At 41.9% G+C, this 21,205-nt stretch overlaps 1 protein-coding gene across 2 annotated transcripts in view; it reads left to right on the top strand.

The window, feature by feature from the left end:
- Window positions 1-21,205, top strand: part of nfatc1 (nuclear factor of activated T cells 1) — a 48,096-nt gene that overhangs the window by 4,272 nt on the left and 22,619 nt on the right. For both annotated transcript variants that reach the window (XM_042435792.1, XM_042435791.1), the window contains exons 3-6: window positions 362-521; window positions 6,319-6,521; window positions 9,794-9,966; window positions 11,477-11,617. In XM_042435792.1, coding sequence (XP_042291726.1) covers window positions 362-521; window positions 6,319-6,521; window positions 9,794-9,966; window positions 11,477-11,617 — 677 coding nt within the window. The remainder of the gene's footprint in view (window positions 1-361; window positions 522-6,318; window positions 6,522-9,793; window positions 9,967-11,476; window positions 11,618-21,205) is intronic.

Genomic DNA, 21,205 nt, shown 5'->3' with positions numbered 1-21,205 from the left:
CCCTGAGCATATCTGTTAAAACCTGAAAGAAAGGCCCTGAGGGGAACAGCTTTTTGTGTGCTCAAGACTTATTAAAGTGTAAAACTGCATATAAATTTAAAATTGTTTCAGTATTTTTGGCAACTGAGGAGTTATGTCAGAATTTCTCAACATATTCACTTTATTTACATGAACACACTGTGAATATTTACTAACAAGAAGTAAGTTTATGCATATTTGTAATTTCACAACAGGTTTATCACGAGGCTTGGCATATCACAGTGTTCACATTCTGCACATTCTACCTTGATAAGTGCATCTAAAATAAGCCCTCCTCCCTCTTTGTTAAGTTGACATGTTGGACGTGTTTTCGCCCTGACAGCCCATCCTTGCCAGCCCTCGACTGGCAGCTGCCGTCCAGCTCGGGGCCCTACAGCCTGCAGATCGACGTGCAGCCCAAATCCCACCACCGGGCCCACTATGAGACAGAGGGCAGCAGAGGAGCAGTGAAAGCCCTGGCAGGAGGACACCCAGTCGTTCAGGTCTGCTAGATCAGCAGTTTTTAACTTTTTTTGGCTTGTGATGCCTTTTTTAGAAAAAAAAAAAGAAAGCAGTGTCTAGTTAAGACCCCGTATAACAGGTTGCATATTTCTAAAAGCTGTGAGCACTTAAACCAAAGACGGGTTTTTCCCTCTTTGATTGTGTCATATAGATATTTTTAGAAGTAAAATATTCCAGTATTACTCAAGAAAAGATCATAAAAAAGTGAAAAAAAGAGAACACAATTTTCTTATTCATCATCTTGCAACCCCTCATTTTTATATGGTGTCTCCCTTGTGTATATAATGTTGGGAACCACTGAGCTAGACACTTCGGTTTCCGGTGATGATTAGACCAACACACGGTGCAACCATTAGGCTTATTTATTCTCCTTACCTCGTCACTTCTCGCCTCCACACTTTCCCCCTCCTGGTTTTCAACTTCATGTGTTAAAACAGATTGTGGCGACATATGTTTCATGACCTGGCTGTTATGTTATTTAAAGATGTCACATTTCTGAATGGAATACCATAGGTATGCTATTAGACAGACCAGTCCACTCAGTCAGTTCCTGTCCAGACAAGGGTGACTCAGACTTTTCCATTGCGTTGTCGAGTGCAGCACAGACAGTTACAAAGTGATGTAGCATGGCCAGTAAGAGCTTAGTCATGAGCTTTAACCACAGTAGCTCTGGTGGTCGAGTCTAAAGAAAAAAAATGTGGACCACTGCAGATATGTTTTGGTTATAAACCCATCTGGTCCCCCAACCATTACTGCACACATCTGACCTCAGTCTCTGAATAAATAAAGGGTCTGCAGCAATGAGTTGGGCAAAGTGAGTGGTAAGCCGGGCTGTCAGTTTAATTAATACCTTTTGACATCTTATTAATACATTACAATGGGCCTACAAGTTTACCAGATGTTCGTCACATATGGGGCAAAGTTTTTCTGTGTTTGCCTTTTGGTTTTAATAACAGGGTTTTTAGAGTGTGCAGTTTTTCTCAAAGCAGCTAAGAAGCAGCTCGTTCCTCATGTCTTGTTGGTTTGAATTGGAAATGCTAACATTGTTAAGCAGCCATTTTAAGGCCAAAAATAAGCTGTTTTCCTGTTTAACATTACATACTAACTCTAAGCAGGCTTTGAGTATGTAGTGAGTTCAACTCAAAAAGGGTCAAAGGAAGTAAGTATCCTCTCTAGAGCCTGACTGATGCTGGATATCTGAGGCCAGTTCCTGTTATATTTGTTATAGTTGAGAGTTAAAGCTCAAATCAATATTTTCATATCAACAATATGTCAAATGCATATAATGTAATGTTAGAGCGGTCGCTGGTAGTAAGTCAAACATATTCAGCTTTTTTTGGAGTTCTGCCTCCAAGTGGTCAGAAAAAGAAATGACTCGTGCTTTAGATACATGCGATAACAATACATTCACCTTTTTTTTTACACACACAACATAAAGAAATATTTTTTATAAGAAAACCTTTAATTTGGTTGTTTAAGAATTGTGACCAATATTCGTAGTGAGCAGGACGTTTTGCAGTTGACAAATAATCGTGTCAGTGCCCTCCGGTGGACAAACTATGTAACATACATTTGTTATTTCTGTAGTTAAGAAGCAACTTAATAGTAGCTGAAAATTTTATTTTTGTTGACCTCCAGTTATCACACCCTATCATCTTGCTGCGGTGATGAAGTGTACTCCAGGGTGTGTCAGTACACCAGGACATCACTGTTGGGTGTGGTCTGAGGTGGAACGCACCACTCACAAGGAAGCGGGAAATAGCACTACGAAATGAAAGTGCTGTCCTGTAAATTTATGAATGGGCACCCCACAAGTTAGGAACCACTGCTGTACACCAATATAGTATATCTGTGATGATAAAAATGGCTGAGAATATAGACCTGGCCAATGTGTTGTGTTCACAAAAGTCAGCACGATGGTTAATCTGCAAGATTTTTTTTAATGTGGCGATGATGGACACTATTGTCACACCAAATTGAGGTGTTGCTATTAAAATTCATTTTTGAATAGTGGTGTGACAGCTCCAGGAACATCTTAGAAATGATTAAATGTGTCTCTTTGTGAAGTTTTATTGGCAGTGGTTGTGCAGTTTGATTGACGCTCGTCAGTGCGTTTATGGCATCATTACAAATTAATTACATTGATTTTTGTGCACCAACCGCAAAAACAGTTTACTAGGATGATTGATAGATAGTACACACATGAAATTGGGACACAACTATACTTTCTTTCCCACCATGACAAGGTATCATGTAGAAAAGGTTAAATTTAATAGTATTTGGATTGAAGTTCTCCTCGTGTGCTTTTTGTTGATCAGACAGCAGTGGAATAAGGAAATTGAAATACTCCGTGGAATAAGAAATTTGGAAACCAAAACATGAACCATCCAACGTGTGGCAACTTCAGCCACACATCCGTGCTGGGCGCGTGTATTTGTCCATGAGAAGGTGCTAATGATTTAATGACAGGGGTCTGAGTTCACCCCAGCTGAAATAGAGAGTGTTCTCTTTAAACCTAAACCCAAACCTCCCCCTACTTTTCCGCCAGCTACCACCCCAACCACACAGACTTCCCTTTGTTTAGGAAAGTTCCCGTGTGTACGACTGACATCATCGTGCGCTGCGTCCTGCGGAGGCGGCAGCGACTAAACCACACACGTTTCTGGCAGCCTCTGATGGAGATGTTGAAGGGAGCCTCAGACAAGGCAGCCCCATCTCTGTGACTTCCTGATTACATGGTACACACAGCGCTGCAACCTCTGCTGTGGACGCTGGCTGACGAAGTCTCTCTGGCTTGTCCCGTCGCTCCTCTGACTCAAACCCTGCCCAGACTTTACAGAGTTTATTCTGGAAGGGCCTGTTCTGTGTGGTTCCTTTTTCTCCACCTCCAACATCCAGCACAGCTACGTCGGCTGTTTTCTGTTCTTTTTCAGTGCCATCGCTGCTGCTGCCTGCCTCAACCACACCCGCCCTTACGCCAGCACAGACTGAAGTATGCCCCTCTGAAGTGCTGTGTGCAGTCCTCACCGCAGTTAATGCTCAGGGTTTCATACTGCACTTTGGTGGAGTGGAAATACCCCCTATTCAAGTCTGTGAGGTCTTCTTTTTTCTTTGTCTGAAGTTAGCTTTCATGAGCTTCCCATTGCTTAAAAGACACATCAAACTAGCTGTTTTGAAGTGCATTTTTGTAGATCTGATCATCATTATTTTGGAGTCATGTGTCTTTTCTTATTGCCTTGCGGATTCTCGGCTTTCATCCTTGTCATCGAATTTAGGTTTCGGAACAAAGCGTAATGAACAAATATCATGTGAAGCAAAAAGCGTGACAGGACGAACTGTCGGTCAAACCAGGCTATCCGTCTCTCGACAAATCTGAAATCCAGGATGGCGTATGTGTGTGTTTGTGTGCGTGTGTGATCATCTTTTTAGAGCTGGGAGGGCTCGTGATAGAACAGAGAGGGAGCCCCAGTCGCCCTCACCCCTTTCTCACTCCTCTTTGGTGCCTTGAGCAGCCGGAGTCTCGGCATTCCTCTTGTGGGTGATAATATGAACTAGGGAGGGGTGCCTGCATTGCCAATTTCAAACTGCTCGGGAGGGGGAGCGGTGGATTTACATGAAGTGGTATCACAGTGATTTAATTGCATCAATGAATCATAACTGTCCGCTGCAGCTGCTTTATAAAACGCAGGATTCAGATCATTTATAAAACAAGAAGGGAATAGGCTTTCTTGATTGCACGATTGCCATTTAGATCATTTTATACTTTGAAATGATCGATGACGATGCCGATACGAGTGGTAAATGTTTCTACAATTGCATGGTTCGTGAAGTTTTTGGAAAACTGAAACTGAAAGCATTCAGATGACATTATAGAGTATTTCTATTTCTCAAGACTATGTTTCTGATAATGATTTAAAGATGATAATCCATAATCTGTTAGTAATTGCATTTTGAAAGGAGCCACCTAACCTTGCAATCTGGCTACCTCACTTCATCACACTCCTTCCTGCTGCCTAAATAAACAGCATTGCTAGGCAGCAACCCATTTCCTTACACAAATATACAGGGCTTTTGCAGGCTCTTAACCCTGACAGGGATCCTCCTCCAAATCACATGTTGTGCCTCCCCATACTGAGCATTTTACTCGCGATGTGGGTACTCCTCACCTCGAGTGCTCTTCTTATGTAAGTGAAAACAGTGGTCTTCATTTCAACATTTCCCCACCAATGGTTTCAGCTGACACTCTTACCCACAGTGGCATATAATTAGTTGGGGTTCAGTGTATGCCTTTGTGACACTTTGACAGGGTATGTGGATGCTGATGTGCACATATTGTTCATTTTAAGACATTATTCTTGCCTCGTAATGCCAGTTTGGACTCCTGAGGTCCTGTTGCTTCAGCTAACGCTCCATAGAGAAGATAGTCATAACACCGGACGTGACTGTCCAACAATATCAGCTTCTCTAATTCAGTCTGAGCAGTTCAGGTGTAGCAATTGCCTGTTTTTAATGAAAAGGATGGAAAGATGTTTTTTTAGCCAAAAAGGACCAAATGGCTGAAGAGAGGTAGAATTTTGGTAAATGTAACAACTTGAATGTTTCATTGGGGAGTTTTTCTCCCAATGTAATATATCATTAATATATCAGCCTGTATAGTGGAGTGTGGTGAAATGCAAAAAACCACCTCTCTGGTCAACAATAACAATGCCATCAAAATTCATCATATTTGCATTCATGTTACCTGATCGGTTGATGAAATTTTCACCGTCAACCAACATCGATGAGGTGAAACAGCCTCACATATGCAACACAGATAGGCTCCCCCATCTTTGCTGTAGTTTGATTATGAGCCAAGTTATAGGTTGCAGCCTTAACATCTTAAATAACATTAACATGACCAATTTGTCTATATGATCTCTACTTTCAATACATTATATTTACTAGTACATTCCTTTATTGGAGCCCCTCTACTTTCTTCTTATACCCTTTGTGTTTCACTCCATTGTTTTGACTTCAGAACGCTGAGTATTCTGCTGTAATTTCTCACCCGTCACACTGTATGGATAACATACATAACTTTCAGACAGTGTGTCAGTAGTAGCCGCTGTTCTCAGATTTCACCCTGCGGGTTTGGGCTCCATGCCTGCACTCCGCAGGCTGGGTGGTTGAGGTCATCCTGGCAGGAGGCCCCCTGTCAAGTAACACCTATGGAGGTCTGGGAATACTTTAGAAGCTCTGGGTTCAGCCTGCCAGCAACAGCGAGCAATACTTTTGTACTGTCTCCAACTCAAACGTGCGTGGGATCATTTTACTGATAAAAATCAGAACAGGGTCACTAGTGAGAGTTTTCTTTGACCCTGGTTGACCGGGGCTTTGTGGAGCTGACATGACCTTGACTCTGCTGAAACACTGGCTCAGTCTTGTCACAAGACAAGCACAGTGCTCACAAATCACAACGCCGCTGGCTGTAGGTGGGTGGTTTTACTGCTCTCTGGCAGTGTCTGCCCCTGAGATTCAGCTACTGTAGGATCAACATCTTGGAAGGCCTGACATGAACTGATGGAGGAAGTGCACACAGGCCACTGGTAGTAAATTAATCAAGATAAAATGATTACAAGATCCTAAATGGGCACGTTGTTTGAAAACCATCACACTGAAGGCCTGACCTCTGAAAGACCTTGGTTTGTTTTATAGCATACAAGTGGCTGCTTTTTTATTTTTTTGGAGAAGACGTGAGGGCTTAACCACAACTGCGTCTTTTCTTTCTCCCCCTCTTAGCTGCACGGTTACATGGAGAGCGAGCCTCTGACCCTGCAGCTGTTCATTGGCACAGCTGACGACAGGCTCCTGAGGCCCCACGCCTTCTACCAGGTTCACCGCATCACCGGGAAGACGGTGTCCACCCCGAGCCACGAGGCCTTGCACAATAACACCAAGGTGCTGGAGATCCCGCTGCTGCCAGAGAACAACATGCGAGCCATGTGAGTAGTGTCAGAGGCTGTACTTACCCAGTGAGATGTGAGTTGGTGAATTGTAGGTTAAAAGATGGCTAAATCTGGTTTAAATGTTTTTGCTTTGGTCTGGTTTAAATGAGCCATCTAATTAAAAGACAAGTCCATATAAAGTCTGGAATGACTCAAGACTCGACTTAGATTTGCCCCAAAAGACTTAGAAATAACCCCAGATGTCTTGGTTAAAACTGGAATAAATCTGGTTAAAAAGTCAGTTATTTGTAATTATCTTAGAGCAAGTCATGCCTTATGTTATTAGAGACATGTGCAAGTCAAGTCTGCAAATGCAAATCCAAGTTAAAGGCATATTATGCAAGATTTTCCTAAAAAACAATGTATAGACTTATACAAAAATCCCTCTCACCCCCCTTAATCATCACTTATGACCCACTGGAAGCATGTGGTGGCGTATTTATCTGTATTTTCTTATTATTTTGCTGTGTTTGGGACGCCTCTGTGTGTCAACCTTTGGGTAGGTGGTGTGTAGCCCCCAGCCAATTACAGCACATAAGTGTGAGGTTGTTTGAAAACATAGTGACCAGGTTTCCCCTGTTTCTCCGTCTCTCTCCTCTGCTGTGTGCAGAGTGCTGCTCCTCTGCTCTCTGTCTGTGTGTCTGTTTGACCGAGGGTGGGGCTGAGCTACACACACACAGAGCAGAGAGGCCACAGCGGACAGGATGAAACTCTGTATTCACACAAAATCTGGCAATGCGGCACCTTCCCGCATGGTTCGGCAGAGGTGTGCAGAGGTGTGGGCGTGTTTATTTGTGCTTCAGAACATAACTGCCATGAAACAATCAGACAATAATATTTTATGTATTTGATTCACGGCTTTATTCTTGCTACTGCTGCTTGCTCTCTTCATTCACTTTCTAGCTCACTCAACCACCACTGTTCTCGCTCTCTCTCAGCTTGTTCTGATGTAAATGAGCCAGGGAGGAGGGGCCAACTTTGAATGCCAACCGACAAACCCTGCGTAGTATGCCTTTAAGTCTCAAGCAATATGAGACAAGTCCATGTCAAGTTTTTGAGTTATTCGAGACAAGTCCAAGTTAAGTCTGAAGTTGTTCATGACAAGTCAGATCGCAAGTTATTACAGACATGTATGTACAAGTCAAGTCTTTGAAGGCAAGTCCACGTCAAAGTCCAAGTGGTCAATCAGGTCAAGATGCAAGTCTTTCAGGGTTGAATGTTGACCATTACAGTGACAAAACATTTTAACATCCTTCCTTTGAAAGCTGTGTTAATAGTGTTTTGTTAAATACCACCTCATAACTAAGTCCCTTCAGTGCAGCAGGCTATTAATCAGATATACAGATGTGAGGCCATGCAAAAATGTTTTACTTTCATGTCAAGTCTAAAGTAAGTTTAGTCACACAATGGTCCATGACTCATGTAAAAACCAGAATTAGAACAGCTTTAAAAGAAAAACATTCAAATGTGGCATTTTAAAGCATTCCCATATTTGCATCTTGACATATTTGCCCTCCAGTGCCAGAGTCCTGATTTGGACTTGTATCAGCTGGCTTGAGACTTGCCTTGAACTTATGTAAAATGACTTGAGACTTGAGCTGAACTTCACAAAAAGAACATCTGATATGCAACAGTTTGTGCATGATAGCCAGCTGCTCTGTAAAGATACCATGTGATAATCTCTGAATTCCAGTTTAGAGTAATACTTCAACCGAGGTATCCTTCCAGTTTTCTACCTGGCTAAATTTTTGCTCCTCTTGAGCCTTTAAAAGCATGTTAGATGTACAGATTTTCTAAAAAAGTTGACACTATGGACATAAGAGTTTTGTATCTAATGTATCTGTGTGTGTGTGTCCATGAGCCTGCAGGCCTCCTCGAGTGTGTTTGGGTTTTGAACGTGTTGCCCTCTGTACACAGACGAATGGCTTTCCCATTTTATAAGCCTCAGAGATCAGATTACTGGGGAAGCTCAGAGCTGCTAACAGGGACGTGGGGTTTCTGTCTGAGCTGCAGGCAGTAGCGGGCTGCTAGCATCAGCACTTTCTCTGCCTTTTAATGGATGTAACACATAAGCTCCCCTTATACAACGACTTCTCCTCAGGATATGGCTTCTCTTTTCTCACGGAGGACACGCCTCAGAGTACTTACAGTATAGGCCAGGGATTTGCGCAAGATTTATTCGTTTTGACACGTGCTCCAGTGTGACTTACTACACTGTCGACGTTTTACTATGAGGTATAGAATACAAGCTTTATTATATCATCATGAAATGGTTTTTTATGATGATTTAGGGGCATGCGTCTTAAACTAAATCATTAATCACCCTCAGTTCAGATATTTTAGCTGATACAAAGCCACAAATGTTGTTGGTCAACTTGGTATGACTCCAATTAACTCTTAATAAATTAAATGATTGTGCTGGAGTCCCTTCAAAACAATACTGCCTCTCTTCTTGGTATTGTGCTGTCCTTCTAAAAGTTTTTCTCAGGCACTGAACGGACACCTCAGTATGTGGTTTTGCACTCAGTCTGTCTGCGTAGGCGGAGAGCCGAACAGCTGGGCTCCTTAGCATCAACACCTGATTACTTCGCCAGTGAAGCAGACCCTGGTGTCTGGCAAGAAGAATGTTAGGGAGTGTTCGAATGTGTGTAAAAGTTGACATTAACTAGGCTTTGAGGAATGCGGCATCAAGTAGCACAGCGATGGAAAAGCCAGAAACCGTTTGGAAAGGCTCGAGGTATTTAAGTATGAAAAAGTTAGATGAGTGCAGTGCAGACAGAGAGAAGTGGTGAGGAGGAGGAGGAGGAGGAGGAGGAAGAGGAGGAGGGAGGCTTTTATTAAGTGTCTGATGATGAGGACTTAAACACTGTACAAAAAAAGGAAGAAAAAAAACAATCATTACAGCCAATTCCTGGTTGTGAGATTTGAGGACAGGGACGATATTTTGGGATGATCTCTTGTGGATCATACCATAGATATTCATTATGTAATGAACGCTCCCAGACATTTGTGTCTATAGAGTTTGAACTATACCCCAGAGTAGTTGCACTGAAGTGTAAAAACTCTGTAGGGGGTGGTGGTGTTAATCTTCTGTTGAAATGACCGCAGCATCCCTCAGGACTGTTTTGAGTGAGTCCAGAATGAAACACCATATAAATCACAACCTGATTAACTGAGAAACTGCAGCATATGTCACCAACGCACGTGATGATTTGCCTCGCGGACAGACTCCAACTTGACCTCTTCACCTTATGTCTCCACGACTGCAGAATCGACTGCGCGGGGATCTTGAAGCTGCGTAATTCGGACATAGAGCTGCGGAAGGGGGAGACCGACATCGGACGTAAAAACACACGTGTGCGGATGGTTTTCAGAGTTCACATCAACCAGGCCACCGGGAGAACAGTGTCATTGCAGGCTGCGTCAAACCCCATCGAGTGCTGTGAGTACATCTTTAGTTTTTCTTTTAGAGTAGTGAATAGTTGACTTATTGACCACCAACAGGGGGGTCGAGACCTTTCTACGGGTTCAGAAGACACATTTTTAGAAAATACTGGATAGCTTTACCATTTCTGGCCTTTATTAATTACTAAGATCAAACATATCTCAGATTAGAAGGGAAAAAAATAAAGCTGTGATGAAACTACTCATATGACACATGTGACCAGGGGTTTCAAAATAAAGTTTAAAGAGATCACAAGACTAAAAAGTTGAGAAGGACTGGATTAATCAATTAGTCAGTAGCCAAAAACTTTCACTACTGATTAATCCTTAAAGTTATTTATCACCTGGATCACTGATTCCAGCTTCTCATATATAAGATGTTGCTGCTTTTCACTGTTTCATCACTGTAGATTAAATATTGTTTGGTTTTTGAATGTTTAATGTCTAATCTGATCTGATTAATTAATCACTTTATCAAAAAATAAGCATTAGATTAATCAATTAAAATAATTTGATGCAGCCCTATAACTAGATTCACTGCAGAACCGGTGCATGCAAGCTGCATTTGACTTTGACAGCATTTGTCTGTGTAAAGGCTATTTAGGCCTTTGCTCGATAAACTTCATTGACTTTCTGCAGCGCACTGGAGTTGACCTTTCACTGGATCGGGATAAACTCAGGCAAATCAACCACTTCATGTGGTTCTGGCAGTGAGAGCTGCCATTGAGATTAAGTCTTATGAGGTAAATGAAAGACAGTAGTTAAACCATGATCTCAGCCCCTTGAAATAGACCATTGTTAGTTTTTGAACGACTGCCACAAAGCAATTGTTTCTGACCAAAATTCACTTTGTGTGTGAGTGAGGCAGAGCGACAGACAGACAGAGGGAGAGAAACAGAGAGATGTGGGGAAGACTGATGATTTCCAAAGACCAGGAATTAGAGTTTTATCAAAATCAGAAAGCAGCAGCATCGAATTACAAAAAGATGATCCTCACATGAGAAAGATATTGATGTTTTATTGAACCTATATTTATTTATCCCAGTCAATCACGATGAAATTACAGATTTCTTTCACTAGAGAGGCCTGGCCAAGACATCAGCATTATACTTAGAGAGGAAAGGTTTGCAAATATTTCATGGCAAGTAATAAATCATTTTGGAAAAACTGAAAGCGACCGAGGAATGAGAAGGGCAAGCCAGAAGGTAAGAGAGAGGAGTAAGACAGTCAGAGAGTTGAAAGATACTCTTAAACCAAATATTTGGGACAAAACATCCACCATAATTTTAGGAAAACACAAATAAACACAACATGAAACCTCTCCCTACTTACTGGCAGAGAGGCATCTTAATTTTAAGATGGAGAGGTAGAGGTTTACAGTTTTACAGAGAGGTCTCAGAAAGCTGTCTAGGTAGTGATTCAGCCTCAGTCTGGATGCTCAGGTCTGCATGGGGAGTGGGTGTGTATTAGCTGAGCAATGAGGCCGGTTTCTGTTTTCCCTCCTACAGCCCAGAGATCGGCCCAGGAGCTACCGCTGGTGGATAAGCAGAGCTTGGAGACGTGTCCCGCCCCCGGAGGGGAGAGGATGCTCCTCGACGGACACAACTTCCAGCACGACTCCAAGGTGGTGTTCGTGGAAAAGGCTCAAGGTAAAGGAGGAGGAGTTTTTGGAGTCGGGGCTGCATCGTCTCAGTGCAGCTGTGTGTGTGTGTGTATGTGTGTGTGTGTGTGTGTGTGTGTCTGCCTCTCTCTGTTGTTGGAGAAACCCCAGGACTACTCCCTCCCTCTTCCCTCCTCTCCCCCCGCCGTCAAAATATCCTCCATCCTGCCAGAGTGCCACATGTGGTGCACATTAATGCGCCGTATTTTTAACCCACCAGATTTACATTTGCAGAAGTTTCCATTGCCTGTTCAGCAGAGGAATGGGTCACAAATGCAGTATGTATTGTGTGCGTGTGTGTGTGTGTGTGTGTGTGTGTATGTGTGGGTGGCTGTGCACGTGGTGTGTGTGCGTGCACGTGTGCCATGCGTCAGTATTTGTTTCTCTTTTTCTTACTTTAAGCCGTTTTGGTCGGGAGGGAGAGGGGACTGCTCCCAGATGTTGATACAACGAGATTTACAAACAGCAATTTCCTTGATTAGCTTTAGCAAAGCAACGTGAGGTACGGTTTGGGCCAAGGCTGAGCAATGTAAACACGTGTGATCCTATCAGCCCAGTGACTCATTCAGAAAAGAGGGAAGCCTTTTCATTGTTCCACCTGTGAAAGGAAGAATTCAAGGCTGCGACGGGCACTCCAGCAGCCCCCTCCAGCGCCATACAATGAAATAGTGAGATTGTTTATCAAAACAAGAAGTGATTGTATGAGCTCGGGCCTTGCTCCCCTCTTTCTGACCTCTTTGATTAACGCTGATCTCTTCCTGAGAGGGAGGCAGATTAGAGTTTCTCATGTACCGTTTCTCAGAGACAGATTTTAAGTCACTGGTTGGCTTAAACCTCAGTTGACAGAGACAAAAAGACACTTTTTGGAGCATGAGTTAGCAAACTGGTGAAGACAAACCTCCAGTCATGACAAAAATAAACTTGGAGATGTCGTTTGTTAAAGGCTAGCTCGTTAGCTTAACTAGCTGCCCTTAAAGTCCACTCATTAGAGTTTGAACTAAGCAGCTAATCTTGGTAATTCTGAATACTTTGGTTACAGTCTCGTTACTTTGACTTAATAAGAGTGCATTTTCACTTTACATTCTTTCTGAAAATGTAAAGCTGTGTTACCAAGCACTATAGGTAACTCCAGGTCATGCATGAAGCAAATTATAATGAAACTACATGGTTTACTGCTTTCTGGGTGCATCACTACAGTTATATGTAAGCAGAGTAAAGTCATTCCTGAAATCAGTACAGAGGATAAAAGGATGCAAAATTATTCAAAACATAAAATTACCATCCTTTAATTAGTAACGTCTAATATATCAATACATATCCTCGACAAATGCAAATCTCATCTTTCATTTTTCCAACTCTTCAGCTTAATTGTCCTCAGTTCAAAGGTTTTGAAAAATAAACCTTGTAATAATAATAACTTCAATATTATGATATTTTTTTGGTCAAACTTCTGTTTCAGTAGTTCAGTAACTGTAGTTCTTTAGCTCCTCCCCTTAAGGTCAAACCCAACCAATGAGATTATTTCTTCCTCAAGAGTACCGCTGCTCCAAATATTATTTGTTTAATTAAAACTCCAATCTGAAAGACGAGGAGTCGGACTGAATTCTGTGCCGACAAAGGAATTACAAAACCATACAACTTCATAAAATCCACTCTTTGGGTCAGTGGCTCCTCCGGTTCTGTTTGGGCTCTGAATATGACTGCCTTTAGGGCCATGTGCAGGCTCTGGGCTGGTGTTGATGGGTGTGCTCCCTTGTTTTTGATGAGGGTTTCCCCGCGTCTGGCACCAGCATCAGATTCCTGGGCAATCCTACCATGGAAACACTCTTAAGCCAGGCTTCCACAACACTGCCCCCCCCCCCCCCCCCCCCCCCTCCCCACCCCCCTCCTCCGCTTCCCTCCATCCTTCCACCTCTCTATCTAAGCTGCATCTGTGCCACCAGCTCTCAGTTCATTAACTCTGTGAGCTTTGGGCTCCCCACGGATCATACTGGGTCTTCTTTACAGCTGCTCTCTGCATAAATAGATAAAGCAGACAAGTAGTAACATCAATAATCTCTGGGGTGCAATGGCGTCAGTGGTATAATAAGATACAGTATAACAGAGCTAAGATGCTAAATAAGTAATGTGTATGTTGATGTATGATTAAGGTCATAATTTAAAAACATGCAACACGTGTCTGCTTGCACATCCTCATATAGAATTACAAATTTTAACGTTTAATAATGCTTCTTTTATCGTCATTTTCCTCATGCCAAAACAGAGCTCTGAGAAACACTTTAACGATCAAACTCATAAATCCAAAGCGGTGGATTTTGTTGCCATGAAGAGCTTGAGCATTTAATTTTACCGATGGACAATTTTCCTGCAAATTTTCCAATAAAGCACTTTCACAAAATAGCATTCACAAAGCTGCGGTAACAGAACACGTGGGCATCGACAGATGCAAGTGCTCCGACTTGTGTGTTTGTACGTATCCAGTACTTACAAGCATGTGTGTGTGTGTTTGGGTGTGTGTGTCAGAGTTTCCCTTGAAATTATACACAGGCAGGATGGGTCACTCTTCCTTAAGAAGCTGCCAATAAACTAAAAATTTCATTTGTTTTGGTTTCTGTTTTAGTGTCCAATGGTCTGATGTTTCCTCGCCGCTGACAATGAGATTCTGGGGGAAACACTGGTCTGTGTGTGTGTGTGTGTGTGTTTGAGAGAGAGAAAAAGAGCTTTTTTTTGTGCTTTTGTGTGCATGTACAGTCTCATATTCATATTTTTAGTGTGTTGTTGTTGTTGCTACCTATGACTCATGCAGAAGGAAATCCCTGTTTCCCCCATAGAGACTCACTCTCTGTCACCTGCTCCTCAGCACAACATCTGAAAACAGCAACTGCATGTCAAGCCTTGCTCTATCACACCCGCCTGCCCCTCTCGTCTCCTGCCTCAATGCCGTCTCGGTAGAAATAACCAAGATAGCATCAGTTCAGTTGTCACTCCTGGTTGCAGCCAATCAGTCATAAGAGATTACTGTATGGCCTTGGCGCTGCAGACATCAGCCTGTAATCTAAACCCGACTCAATCTCACCTTGCTTTCATTCGCCCCGGCCTGCCCTTAAGATGCTGTCTCTGATAAGTCGCAGTCACTCCTTTTGGGAAATTAAGGTCCTGCTGTCCTTTATTCCACTCTGTTATTTTGTGGTTTCGTGTTCTGGGTTCTGTCGAAAGAGTCCTCAGATGTAATTTATTGTCTGTAAGTAAGTAAAGGCTAAAGGTGCCAAGCAAAAAGATTAAACACAATAAAAGAGAGTGAGGTGCAAAGATTGAACACAGGGTGGAAAAAAACATTCACCTACATGTATAATTTAAACTTTAAAACCTTGCATTAATGAAGGAGAGAACAGTGTTGTGACTTGTATAACATAATGTAATATAACATGGAATAAAACAGGGAGGGGATGTGACAGGATTATAATAAACTAAAGCAAAGAGAAATGAAACTTTCACTTTAAAATTAAACAAAACTAGACTAGATTGAAACATAACTGTAACAAAATAACCTAAGCTCAAAGGTCTACTTACTGGCTTTTGTCAACATTCAACAGCACCTCATGGTCTTCCTTCAGTGAATGGAGCGTTACTTTTCAAAATCACACAAGCCAAAGTGGATTAGCCTGTTTATGCCACGGCCACTTGGACAAGTTATAAATGAATTAATGTTATATCACATTTTTTCAGGTCTTTGAGTTACTATCCCTCCTCTGCAACTCAGTTCAGAAAGAAACAAAGAATTTCATACTAAAACTTTGGATGATCTTTTCACAGCCAGTATACAAAGTAGGAATAAGTACAGTGACCAGTAACTCTTTAAATAAACACATGAGCATGTGAATATTGTATTAGACAGTCTTGAAAAAATGTGAACCTATCCTTAAGTATTGTTCATATCGATATTTAAAGTTCCCAAATTGGTATTCGATAGATGAAAAGGTTTCTTAATCCCCTTTTTGTCTGTCTGCCATATTGTTTTTGTGATGTCTTACTCCATCACATCACAACTTGATACTGATTGGTAATTCAGTTCAAAATATTTTATGCCCTTGAGGAGTAATTTGACCAAATAGATCCAGCTGCAGCCACATCACGAACATGCGGTATCTACATGACACACCCACTTTACTACATGACACACCCACTCGGTTAGGTTTAGGCTTGATGGTTAGGGTTAGGGTTAGTGGTGGTGGTGAGGGGGCGCGGGGGGGGGCGTCTAACATGCCGTTAGGGTGACAACATCGGGTTAGGGTGAGTCTGCAAGACTGCAGCTAGACCCTTCTCTAATTTGAGGCAAGCAGTTTTGCAAACAAAAGTACATTTGACCAGTTAATTTACACAAATAAAGACAATCTAAAAATACAAACATGACAACGTTAAAAAGAGTTAAAATACACAAGGATTAATGGCAGCGGACATTCTTTAGCTGGCCAATATCCACAACAAAAAAGAACTATGTCCAACACCACAAAGACACATATTATGTACATATACACAAGATAAACTGACCATTTCTTGTACTGTGGTTGTTCAAAAGTCTAATGGTTCGTGGAATAAAACCAGATGTCCTTCTGTTTGTTTTACACACAAGCAATCTAAAAAGCATTCCTGATGGTATTATGTTAAAGTAGCTGCAGAGGACATGTGTGAGGTTGTTGATAATCTCATATTCTTAGGCTGGTGAGTTAGAGTCTACTAAGTTTCAAGGCAAATGTCAACATTTAAAAACATTCATTTTCATTGGATGAAACCAATAAACATGTAATACCATCACAAGTAGACACAGGATCTGTCAAGTAACAGCTGAAACTAGTATGCTTCAAGTTATGTTGACCTTTGTCTACTTTCTCATAGTTTACTTTCTTTTTTTAACTTTCCTGCAATATTTTTAATACACTGTGGGTTTCATGCACAGTATTTCCCCACCATGATTGATAATAAGTTAATCTGAATGAGAGATCCTGAAGGAAATCCTTGCAGAGGAGAACCCCCCTAATGAAAAGAGCACTTTCACATCTGGCTTGGTGCACTGGACAGCTGCCTGCTGTCTGCTGCAGCTAGTCTCCCTACAAATAACTCACTTTCTATGTGTCCAACCAAACCCTTTGTCACATCAGCCATGAGGTAGCTATTTTTTTGGACCTGTCCATCTCTGTATCTCTGTGGACTGCTAACCTGGCTGAGCTTTCCACGTCTGACTGGAACACCCCAACAATTTCGTCTAATTATTCTTGGCTGCACCAGTAAGAGGACCTGAAAATTGAACTGCAAGAGGATTGTCATGCTGCAAAGCTGCCAGATGGTGTCTGGAATTACCTGAAGAAAATTACAGATAACCATCCTCCTTTAAGCCCACGAGAGCTGTGAACAAAACAACAGTAAATGTAACAGCAGAGAGAGTGAAGCTGTTTTTAACATGCAACAATGTGGTAGCTCCGTTAGCCTTGCTAGCTTTGAGCAGTGGTTTTGTTTGGAGGGAGGGGTGCTTTTCTTTGGTGGTACACATGGTCAGCGGGCTTCGGTTTCATTGCATTCATAGAACAATGACTTCCACTTGAAGCCGTTCAGCGGTTTGGCTGCCTCTGACACTCTTGAGAACAATGGCTGTTTTCATAAACAAATCAATTACAGCCACATAAACAGCAGAGATTGTTTTCAAAAAATTACAGTGTATGATTCATAAAAATTGCAGGCCTGTTTGAGAAACTCCAGAAATTGATATTTTTGATGAAAGCGCTGCCCTGCGTCCAGATGACGTTGTGCAGTGACAAGGCGCCACTGTAGCTGTGAGTAGTGCCGCATTGTGCTGAAGAGTAGATGTCAGTATCTCCTCCTCGCTGGTTGCCATTTCTCAGCTCTCTTCTCAGTCGCCACACCGCAGCAGCTTGCATGCAACTTCCAGAATCCACGTGTTTTCAGGGCAGTAGGAAGGAAGAAGTTTCAGTCATCAGAGAGAGGACAAGGGATCTCTTTCAGCATGCCACATGGGCCTGGGTAGAGCATGTGTTTATATTTACTGTACGTTATGAGGGCTTGGGCACACGCCACCCCGCTGTTTCACTCTGGGCACCAAAGCTACTCCACCCAGCCCCAATTAAGGAGCACAAGGAGCTGTTTGATTCCCTTTATAAACCCAACATGACAAATAACTGTATTGTTTATTGTTTGATCCCCCTCGGCTGCCATGACTCTGTACAGCACACCGCCGCTGTGTCATTGACTGCACTGTGTTATGTCTGTTCTGAGAAAGTAATGATTTGTATAGACCATTGCTAACGAAATGTGAATTGTAAGACTTCTGCGAGTCTGGGATGCAGCCAAAGAGAATGGAGCTTGGGCGTTGTGAAAGTTGGAGAAGGGTACTGGGTTTATATGGTCGGGGTGGTTTTGGGGGAGAGGTTTTAGGCTGAGTTGTTTAACTTAGATAATATTGGATATTATCCAGCACAGTGGGCCAGGGAGTTAGAAACCATATTGTGCTCGCTGAAATTTGGTAGGAGGGAAGCTGGAGAGTAACTGCTGCTGAAGTTTTTCATTGGATCAGTGCAGGCGTTGTGCAGATGTTGCCCTATAACTCTGGAACATTCTGTGGTTATCAATTATCCGGTATACTCTTTTCAAACAAAGGCATCCCACGCATTCAGCTTTTCAAGGTTCTTTTTTTAAGTTTCCTGGCAATAGGTAACTGGGCACAAAAAACAAATCGCTCAATTTCATTCTTCTATCTCTGCATTGATGTGAAAAATGATGTGTGTGAGTCAGAAGGAGAGAGAAAGGTAGACGGTGAGAGAGACGTAGAGGGAGATCTGAAAAACATGTTTACCTCCTGTGGATCGACATCGTCCTCGAAAGCTTCCCTTCTGGAGACGTTCCCAAAGCGAAGTGAGGCAGAGAGAGAGAAAGACAGGGAGAGAGAAAACTATTTAAATTTTTGATGTATAAGAAATTCTTAAAGTCAGAGCTCTGGAGGAAGAAATAATCTCATTGGTTGAGTTAGAATTCAAAGTTTTCTGACTAACTGATACCTTTGCTGAGTGCAGTTTACATATAACTTGATGTTTGAAGTAGATATTAAAGAATGAGGACAAATGAAGCGTGAAAAACCTTTTCTGGCTTGTCGACATGTTAGAATATACCTTTAAAACATCAGCATGCCCTTTATTTAGAGACATCCTTCCAGCAGTTATCCTGCCAAGGATCCTGTCCAACTTCCCTTATGGCAACTGTTTTCCTTTTCATTTCTATTGTTTACATGGAGATTTCCTTGCAACAATAGTTTGATTCACAGTACTACGCACACATGCCGATCACTATGACTGTACAGTATGATGCCCATAGAAGGCACTGCTTTGTTTAAGCTAGCTTTACCTTTGTTATCTTTGTCATCTATCTTAGCTTACTCACTTTTCTGGTGAGATTGTTCTGAGTTTAGGTTGCAGAATTGATCTGTCGTAAGAAATTCATTATTGCATGTTGTTTGCAAAGAGGAATCATGGCTTCCCTGCGGCTCAGTGGTCTTAAGTTGCAAAATCTCTGGAGGAGCTTTGTCGCATGTTGTTCCCTTCTGTCTCGCCTAAGCCTTTCTGGTCTCTCCTGACAAATGCTTATTTAATAAAGACAAAAATCAACAAAACATATTTCAGACAAATATTAACCTACAGGACTAGTTAGTGCTAATGTATTCCACTAAAGTCTTTTCAAATCGCTACATCCTCGAATTGTTATGTCTTGGATTAGTTGCTGGAAGCAACATTAGGTTCTGTTTTCACCAGAAAACTCCACTGCTTACAACTCAGTAAAGCCAATCCATCAATCTGCAGCGAGTCTTAGTGCATTATTACATTCTTCCTCAGTGGTGGAACGAGTTACCAAACTCCATCTGATCTGCAGAGTCCCTCTCAATCTTCAAGAAAAGACTAAAGACCCAGCTCTTTCGCGTACACCTCTGCACTTGATGGACCGAAGAAAGAAAAAAAATCTGCTTCTGTGCATCCTATGCACTCTATGCATTGTCTCTGTGCACCACCTGTTGGCATCTATGCCCTAGCGGACTCAAACTTAGCTTCATGCCACTTATTCACATTGTTCTCTCCTGACTAGATCCTTGCTTGTCTCTCAGATGTACGTTGCTTTGGATAAAAGCTCTCTACATCGTCCAGTTTCCACTTGCACTATCATTTGCACATCTCTGAATCCACTCCCATCAAACATGGTGTGTTACATTAACACAAATCTGTATTTACTATTATTTGCACATTGCATATACTGTTTACACTATGAACACTCTAATGACTCTTCAGTTACAAATATATTTGATATTTGTAACTCTCATAACCAAACATTACTTAGTCACAAAGTGGCACAAATTATTCTAGATAATATCTAGTATATAAATAATGTTAGTCTGAAGCACAGTGAAACATTTAAATGGTAAATGGGTAGGGATATCATGTTAAAAAGCCTCCTGAGTGCTGCTGAAATTGTCAGTCTAGCAGACTCACAGACGTCTGGAGAAAATCTTGTCAAAAAATTTGGATACTTAGACCATAACTGTGTCCCAATTCCATGCTACATACTAATTCTCAGCAGGTGCACTGGAAAAGTGACAAAATTAAATGTACTCCAAAAAGTCTGTATGCAGCCTCTTGATTTTTTGTGATTTTGACAACAGGCCTCCAGAGTCAACAGTTCAGTGTTCAGTTGATCCCTGATTTATAGTCTTTTGCTATACTGACAATATTTCTGTCCAAAGAACTTCTGTGCACAAATCTCTTCAGAGCTCTCACAAACTTGATGAGACAGAGATTTGGCAGCAAAATTGTTTTTTTGTTTGTTTTTTATTTGTTGTCTTGTGTGTTTTTTTCCTCCCTTTCGAGTAGTTGAGCCCCTCTCTCTTCAAGATTATACTCAACAAATGCGATAATTCTTTCAGGAGTGCAGCAGCTTAAAATCCAATCCACAGTTGACAGACTGGGAGGGAAAGTAAAGGGAAAGTGAGAGAGGGTGTGCAGGTTTCCTGTGTCTTCTCAGACATAATAGAAGCTGTCATTGCCAAGCTTCACCTCCTCCATCTCTGCCACCTCACAACTCCTCTCTACATCAACGAGCGGTACCTTATCCATCTGCGCTGCGCTGTCTGCCTCAATTCAAAAGCTCCACTTATCAAACTGCAGACAGCCTGTTGAGCAACACGGCACATATCTCAGTTAATTTTCTTCAAGAAATTTGGCCACGGCTGAACCTTTTTTCTTTAAACGGCAGTTTCCTTTCCACGTAAACTCATTTTCACAGTCATTTAATGTCTTTTTACAGCCTTGTTAATGAGTCAGTGGTGTAAAGAAATTGCAATGGTTTCCTTCTGTGTCACACAAATCGGTAAAAATATAGTTTTGCTCACCTCATTGGACAGAATGACATATCAAACTTGCTTCGTATTTTTAGCAAGGCTGTGTTTTACAACAGCTCATATGATGCCCCATTTTATTGCCTGATGGGAAAACCTCTTTATTGTGGCAAGTTTAAGAAAAAAAAAAACACA

This window comes from Thunnus maccoyii, chromosome 15 (genome assembly GCF_910596095.1).
Source record: "Thunnus maccoyii chromosome 15, fThuMac1.1, whole genome shotgun sequence".
NCBI lineage: Eukaryota > Metazoa > Chordata > Actinopteri > Scombriformes > Scombridae > Thunnus > Thunnus maccoyii.
Note: the sequence above shows the minus strand (reverse complement) of the source record. Positions and strands in the feature narration are given on the sequence as shown.